Consider the following 8,569-nt stretch of genomic DNA (forward strand, 5'->3'; position numbering starts at 1 on the left):
ACATAGAGGCACACAATGAAGAGACTCTCACCTAATTACCTAGAATTCTAACCCACACCACACCTATTTCCACCCCTCTCCCCCGATCATCCTGTTTTTGTCTTTTCTTCCCCTTCCCCAAGCTCACCCTCTCTGCAGAGCATTATTTTCAACTTCCCCAGGCAGCTCCCAAACCTCCATATATCAGGACTGCTGTGTATAACAATAGTTAACACTACTAGCTTGTCTGGTGGGGGAGGGAGGAAATCAAAGGGTCAGACACTGATCCTGCCTCTCCCTCAGGCTTGAGCAATGCACTGTTTGTGCACTGCTAGATTAACCTAAAGTTAGACTAAAAGGCTAAATAAGAGATCTGAATATATTTCTTGGAGTGGTTTTAGTCTTTTGAGTTTACAAAAAGTATATATTTGGAAGAAAATGTTATTACAGATATTCCTGATTACAGTAAAATAAGTTGCTATATGTACACACTGAAGCTCATATACATAAAGCTTTACAGAACATAGATGATGTTAGGTTTTTCATACAATATAAATACGTATCCATGAGGCCTGTTCTTGGCATTAAAAAAACAAACAAACAAACAACAACAACAAAACACAGGTGTCATTCTCCTCACTATGAAAATGTCTCAGAGACATGAAGTTGGTGGCTGAAAGAGAGGAGACTAGGGTTTGCAGAGGGAGATTTCAGTTTATAATTGAATATTTGCTGTGACAGATGCAGTATCTTTGGGGACCACTTACTAAAATGTATGAATGGTTTATGTTTGTGCTCTAGTCTACTCTATGGAAGAGGGTTACTACAGCTCCTCCAGAAACTAAAAACTGTGTATTGAGGAAGGTGATTAAGGTGAGTCACTGTAACTAAACAACTCTAGAGAGGTACAACCCTTGGGGAGGTTTGCATATACTAGTTCAAACTGGGTGTTCCAGAGACTCAAACTAAGAAGTGGCTTTTGGTATAAAAAACTGAGCTTGAACTGACACAGGTTCTTTCTTTTGATTCAACAAACAGACCCTGCTGAAAGGTTGGAAAGATTTTGGCTTACTAGGCTCCTATAAGACTGGTGGGTGACTCCTGATCTGTTTAGTGTGTGTTTAAATCCATTTATTGGGGCTCTCTCTCACACACAAAGCTTTTGCCCTAAGAATAAATGTCCTTGCTTAGAAAGAGCTGTTTGGATTACTGGTAAATCACACCTGTCATGGCACTTGGAGAGAAAGGTAAGCCCAGGTGCTGGCCTTAAGGCAGACTGTCTTGCTGCAGATGTCACATTGTATCGAACGTGGCTATACAGCTGTAAAACCCCCGGTTAAAAAAGGGAATTTGACAGAGGTCCCTTCCCAGAGACAAGTGATGGCTGGAGGCTTGACACCTGATTGGGCACCCTAGAGTAGACCAGGGAGGGAAGAATACAGGTGAAGTTACCCTGAAACCATGATAGTTATTACATCTACTTCTTCCCGAGGCTTAAAATAAGAAATGGTTGGACCAAATATAAAATTATTAATAAAATCTTAAAATATGCAACAGCTTTATTTCAAATTGAACAGGATGACAAAGATAGAATAGTTTCCCACAAGAAGTGGTGGAATCCTCATTGTTTTAAACAAAACTGGACATAACTAGAATGTATTGCAGAGAACAATCCTGCATTGTCAGGAGATTGGACTAGATGGCCTAAAAGGCCTTTTCCATCCATAATTTTTATAATTCAAAAATATAAGATAGAATTTATGGTTAATGGCATTCACCATTTGAACAGGTTGTTAAAGCTATTACGTTATATACCTGGGCATTCTTTGGCTTGCAGTGAGACTACATAAGGAGTAACGTTATCCTGAAGAACCTCTGAGAGACTTTTAAATGTCACGTCATGATCTGTAACATTTACACCTAGAAGGAAGAAAAATCAATACTGGATTATCCCCGTTTATTATCAGAATCATTGAATGAGAAGATATCCCAAATAGACGAGAAAGAGAATAGTGAAAAAATGACAGGTCACCTGTAAGTTATGAAGAAAATTTGTATTCAGAATTCCGTATTAGTGATGGCTGATTAAAATCAATGGTATCACAGACTACTTTCTCTCTCTAGAGACAGCAACAGAAATATCCCTCAAGCTCCTTCCAGGAGGAAGGAGACCTAAATATTTCTCAGTTATTTTTTTAACAGTGGTTTGATTCCTGTTGATGCAATTCTGCATTGGAGTCCACTTAACAAGCTGTCAAGAACACTCATTAGCAAGAATGAGGAAAAGCCAGTTCTTTTGTTATTCAGAATTTTGGAGGGATGGAGAAAGACAACGAAGGAGTCATATACTACCACTATACCAGATCTCAGAACTCAAGCAGGTTTTATCATCTCTCTCCACCACAACCTCCAAAGAGTCTAAAGATTAGTGATGTACACATTAGATTTTTAAGGGGAAATTGAAACAGCTGCTTAGTTATTTCTTTTATCCCCACTTCCAAGGAGGAAGGACTGGAACTCAGAAGATCTGAGTTCAATCACCAACTCTGCCATAGGCTCCCTGGATTTGTGTACAATAGGAACATTTTCTAACCAACTGTAAAACTGTTTCAGCTAAACCAAATTTAAAAAAAAAACAACAGATAGAACCATAGCACAGACCTAATTTTAGGAGGACCCTGAGAGTGGGGAAGATCCTAGAACCCAGGCTCCAGCCCGAGAGTCTACACTGCAATTTTACAGCCCCACAGCCCCACCCAGAGTCAGCTGACACAGGCCAACCGAAGGTGTTTTCTTGACATGCAGACATAGAATCAAAGAAGATTAGGGTTGGAAGAGACCTCAGGAGAGCATCTAGTCCAACCCCCTGCTCAAAGCAGGACCAACCCCAACTAAATCATCCCAGCCAGGGCTTTGTCAAGCCGGGCCTTAAAAACCTACCCTAAGGGCAATATCCTGGCCCCACTGAAGCCAATGGCACACTCCCATTGATTTCTGTGAATAAAATCCTTGCCCAAATCTCTCTTTTTCCCTCACTTCCTCATTTGTCAAAAAGAGAGACAACATATACAATTGTATCTAATGTTAAAAAAGCAACTTTAGACTTGAGACTAAGGCTTATTCACCAAAAGACTCCCCCTTTTTTAATATAATGATCCCCATGAAGGCTAAAGGCCTGTAACAGGATCAGCACCCGCCTCTCATGCATGCCTCCATTTCTCTGACCGATAGTGCCTGCAAACACAGTTCTTTTCATTGGGGGGGGGGGGGGGGGGGGGGGAGGACACACACATCTCGTGGATGGCCCCCTTTCTCTTGGTTAGGTGCGAGCCTGCTTTTGGTTTTTTGTTCTTTCAATGGGGTGGCACCCTCCTCTCGCAAGCGCTCCTCCCCCCCCCGCCCTGTGGTTCTCTCGGCTGGTCTTCGGCAGCTCAGCCCTCCAGCCGAGCCACACATGCTGTCCCCCCTTCCAGGATATACAGTCCCATGTTCTTATCCCGGCTCTGATATGGGGCCGTAGCTCTTAGGCTTCTTCCCAGAGACACTGCCTTCTTCTGACACCTACCCAGGGCCGCAGCCCTCCCTGGGTTCAGTCTTTAACCAGACCAGCAGGGCCCATCTCGGTACCCTCGCCTGGTCTGGGCAGGTCCTGGTCTCAGTCCCCCGGGCTCAGCCTGCCCGCACTGACCTTTTCATGGTCCTGCTGCTCTTCTATCCAGCCAGCCAGGCACCCAGTCTTTGGCAACCTTCCCTGGGCTTGGTTCTGCCTCCGCAGTGAGCTATCCAGGGACCTGCTGCTCAGCCAGCCAGCCAAGCACCTGGTTCTCCCTCTTCAAGCTTCAGGCAGGAACTGAAGGCTGCTCTGCTGCTTGCCTTTTATCTGGCTCTTCTGGACCCTTATTGGTCACTCCAGCAGCCCCTCTGACTGGCCGTTCTTCTACAGCCACTCTAGGCTGCCTGGAGGACTTCTCGCTGCTCTATTCTGGGACAAGGTGATGGAGGGCTGCGAGGCCTCCAGACCTAGTCCAACCTGCCACAGGGTCTCATAAATTCAGACTGCTGTTGGTAATGTAACTCCCTGGGTATTGCATTAGCTTATATGTTGTGAGAGTGCCCCAGTATCGAGAATTTCTCTTATGAGGTGGGTCAAAGGACCAGTTTGATATTGGATGCTAAGTTGAAGCCCTCCTCCTTAAATTTCATCCATGGATATATTCCTGATACCTGGAGGTTACCTGGTAACAAAGGGGCATGGTCCCAATGGTCAACACTGGTAACTAAAAAAATTAATCCTGAAAAAATGGAAAAGTCAATCCCCACCAAACACTGATGTGTAGCTCAGTGATATGGCTGACTTTGCATCTGACAGATGACTTGCATTCTGCAGAAGCGGAATGTCCAAAAAATTCAAAGCAATTTGGGCTGACTTTTTAAGAGGTCTGAGTATTATAGCTCTTTAAGGTAGATATCTTGCTTCCCCTCCTATCCCTGCTCTTCAATCTAACCTCTTTACTTACTTTGAGTATTATGATGAATCTGGTGTTTTGGTATATTTGTTGTATTTGGAAAAATAAAAACTATAAATAAAAAATAAGGACAATATTTGCCTATCTCGAAGGAGGATTGGGAGAATAAATTCATAAATATACATGAGGCACTCATATCCCATGGTAATGGATGCCATATTAAAAAACCAAGATAATCAGACAAACCACACAGCATGTTGGTGGTAGTAATGGGAATAGAAGCCAAATGTTCTGATGTCCACTCCCTCCTATTGCCTAAGGCAAAATCTATGGTGGAGATGCTCTCACACTGTGCCTTCATACATATGGGAAAAACAAGAGGAGAACTAAAACCAATACAGCTTTCCTCTGATTCTTGTCTGTTAATGTTTCTGAAGTTCAAGCTGCTTGCTCCAATAGCTGGAAGGCTCCAAATCAATTTCCTTTGATCTTTAATCTAATCTAGAGATTTGACAGATGTATCACAAAGTGTCTTAAAATACAAAAAAGTTACCTAGGACAAGAGCTGCAGTAGGAATTTCACTGGATTTCATCCGACACATCCATTCTGTCTTCTTTGTTTGGAATTCAGAGTGAGATTGTCTCAGAAAACTTATTAGGTTATCAAATAATTGTTTATTGAGTTCTTCTTGTATTTTCTAGAAAACATATAAACGCATACACACAGCTTTTATTATACATAGGTGGGGAGACACTGGAGTCCCCCTTTTCCCACTTCCCTCTTGTCACTTTACTGGTTGTTAAAAGCCCCAAAGCAAATTATCCAGGGTCCAATTCTAAATTAATATTCTGTTTTTCTGCCATTTATGACCAGAGTGTATAATTTATTAGGTGGTAGAAACAGAAGAGTTGCTTTCTGTTTTCCCTTGATGCTTTGATCAAATATCTCAATAATTCAGGGATACTGCATCTTTGTTTAAGTATGTTGCTGCATGACAGGTTGAACAGTAATCTTAAAAATCATTCAGGCACAGAGGAGAAAAAAAATGTATTTAGCTATGAAAAAGCAAGTGACCTCGATGTACAAAACAGTGCAATTATTTTCTGGCAGGATGTCCATGCCTACTCCTCTTATTCCCTATTGTCTTACAGAATACCTACAAGCATTTTCTGTGTGAATTCTACAGTTACACAGGAGAGTCAACATTCAATTTCTTTAAATCTAAACAGAAAAAAATCAGCTAAGGAAAGTATTAGGCCTAAATGATGAAAAAGTATCTTCAGCCAACACATGCCTTATTTGTCACCATTCCTCTACTCCCTTTTATCCTTGAAAAATTATTTTCATACTGGGATCAACGTGAAAAAAATAATTAAAAAAATCAATAAAGACAGATATACTTTTGCAGTATTTTTCTACTTCCTTCGATTATCAAACGTGTTTATTTGTGGTTCTCTACCTCCAGCCCAAAATATTTCTTATGCTGGAATACACAGGGAAGTTGTAGTCCTGTTTAGGAATATCAGAAAACGTAATGGACAGATGGTTTCACCTCTACCAACCAAAACCTAATCACATACTTCTTACAACAAAAATCACTTATGGGGTTGGCTTTCGGGGCTGTGACCAGCCAGCTGCTGCCTCCTCTGAGCCTTAGGCATCTTAACACTTTATTTGCTTTTTTGACCACTACTGCACATTGAGTACACGGTTGAATTGAACTGTTCTACCAAGACCCTAGAGCTGAGTGAATAATTTATTTTTTGATTCAGTGGTGGAACAAAAAATCTCACCCCCCCCCCCCAGCAAATTTTTCCTTTGTTTTAAACCAAAACCTGAATTTTTTCATTGTTTCTCCCTCAAATGAATTTTTTTTTATTCTGGTTGACTGAAACATTTCAAACATCATCTCAAAATGAAATGTTGAAATGGTTAGTTTAGAAAAATGTCAACAACAAAAAATCTGACTTTCAAAATTTTCCCCCAAAACTATTTGTGGAAATCGATCTGCATATTAATATTAATAATTAATTAATAATAATGAGCTGCATGGAAGCAAGCCCTGATTTAAACATATCTCTTTGGTAAACACAGCCAGAAAAGTATAAAACCCCACTACCTATCACTGCTTTTATGTTTTTAGTCAGTTATATTAAGTTCACCACAGGCTGCAAGTTCTTCTTTAAACACGGAGGGAAGTGGGGGAGAGAAACAGGTGAAGAGGGAAGGCTAGTAGGCAGATTATCTTCTGGGATTGCTTTCCCTCAAAAAAATCCCACCATAATAAAAATCTCTCTTCATCTGCTCCATCTTGCAATGTTAAACTTATTAAAATGTTTTGGGCTCCTAATTATAGGCTACTTAATTTCATAAGGCCTCAAGTAACCAAGCGGTTGAGGAAACATTTTATTTTTCCTAAAACGGTCTGCTTCATTTGAGGTGGTTATCATTATAGCACTTCTCACTGGTATATAAAAGACACTGTTGACACCAGTTCATCAGACTAAGCGCTCAGCCATATTAGCACGTGTCCGTCTTCCATTCACCAGTGTGCATTCTAATCCAAAATGGACCTTGAGATGCCCTATAAAAAACTGAGGTTTAGAGCAACCTAAACTTCACTGTGGGTTAGAAAACACACAACTGGATTTGAAGCAGACAGTGGCAATACACCAGGATACAGCAAAGAAGACCATCAGTAAGGTAAGAAGGGGAAGCTTATGCACCAGAATTGGTATGTGTGTCATGGTTAGAAACAGTGTACCAGTGGTGTTTTTTATATGTTCCTCATGGAGGTTTCAGTCTCACTCCACATTTCTGGCTCTCTTCCTGCCTCAGATCATTCATCTTTTCTGCAGGTAAAGGAAATCACTCAGAAAAATAAGAACAAAACAAAACACCAGAATTGATTTAAAATGTAAAATGTATAGTTGGTATTAAGTAGCAGGACGCACCTCTGTTTCAGAATTGATCTGCTTCCATAACAACTGACAAGTAGCAAATCGAAGACTGCTGTCCTCTGAATCATTTTTACCTTCACTAAAATAGTCAGCTGGAAAAATACAAATAAAAGGCAACCATAATAGTGTTTATAAAAACAAAACTTTTTTTCATAAGAAAACTAGACAATGGCTGAAAAGGAAATCTATCCTCAATCATAACAAGCCATTATTTATCTACTAACTGCATGTATCTCTATCAGGTAGGCAGAACAAGTGAGGGAAGTATATTGAGGCTGTTGCCAGAAGGAGTTGGTGAATGAGCTGACTTTCACCACTGGTCCCAGATTGAGACAAAAAGATAAATAAATATATACAGACATACATACCCTAGCTCTTATATAGCACTTTTCATCCACAGATCTCAAAGCAGTTTACAAAGGAGGTCACTATCATTATCACCATCTCTAAAATGCAGGAACAGAGACAGAGGTGACTTGCCCACCTCAGCCAGCAGGCCAGTGGCAGACTCAGGACTAGAACCCAAACCTCCTGAATCCTTGTCCAATGCTCTTTCCACTACGCCAGGGGTTCTCAAGCTTATTCTTTCTGAGGCCCCCCTCCCAATGTGCTATAAAAATTCCACAGCCCACCTGGGCCACAACCATTGTTTTTCTGCATATAAAAGCCCGGGCCAGAGTCAGAAGCAGGGCAATTGCCCAGGGCTCCAAGCCACACGGGGCCCTGCGAAGCTAAGTCGCTCAGGCTTCGGCTTCAGCCCCAGCCCCGGGTGGCAGGGCTTGGAGCCCTGGGCTTCAGCCCCAAGCCGGGGGGCTTTGGCTTTCTGCCCTGGGCCCCAGCAAGTCTAATGCCGGCCCTGCTTGGCATATCCTCTGAAACCTGCTCGCGGCCCCCCAGTGGGCCTCGGACCCCCAGTTGAGAACCACTGCACTAGGCCACCCTGCTTGGCAACCATCCACATCCCGCCTTGCAGCTGGATAAACTAGCATTGTCTCCCCTATTATAAATATCCCCCTTCCCTAACTGTCCAACTTGTTTCAGTCCGTCTCAGTCCACGCAACCAACCAGCCATGGGGTCTTCCACAGTGCCTTGCAGTAGGTCTCTGGTCCCCCTCCATTATTCCACAGTAACATCAGGTCTATACTAGAAAGGCTTTGCCAGT

The 8,569-nt window shown here is 42.0% G+C and overlaps 1 protein-coding gene across 1 annotated transcript in view; it reads right to left on the minus strand.

Moving 5' to 3' along the window:
• Positions 1-7,495, minus strand: part of ORC3 (origin recognition complex subunit 3) — a 56,213-nt gene extending 48,718 nt beyond the window's left edge. Inside the window, exons 1-3 of the mRNA XM_026654278.2 lie at positions 7,401-7,495; positions 4,999-5,143; positions 1,795-1,899 (exon numbers count right to left, since the gene is read on the minus strand). Coding sequence (XP_026510063.1) covers positions 1,795-1,899; positions 4,999-5,047 — 154 coding nt within the window. The 5' untranslated portion in view covers positions 5,048-5,143; positions 7,401-7,495. The remainder of the gene's footprint in view (positions 1-1,794; positions 1,900-4,998; positions 5,144-7,400) is intronic.
• Positions 7,496-8,569: the final 1,074 nt, after the last annotated feature.

This window comes from Terrapene carolina, unplaced genomic scaffold, assembly GCF_002925995.2.
Source record: "Terrapene carolina triunguis isolate 2854851 unplaced genomic scaffold, T_m_triunguis-2.0 Scaffold42, whole genome shotgun sequence".
Taxonomy (NCBI): Eukaryota; Metazoa; Chordata; order Testudines; family Emydidae; genus Terrapene; species Terrapene triunguis.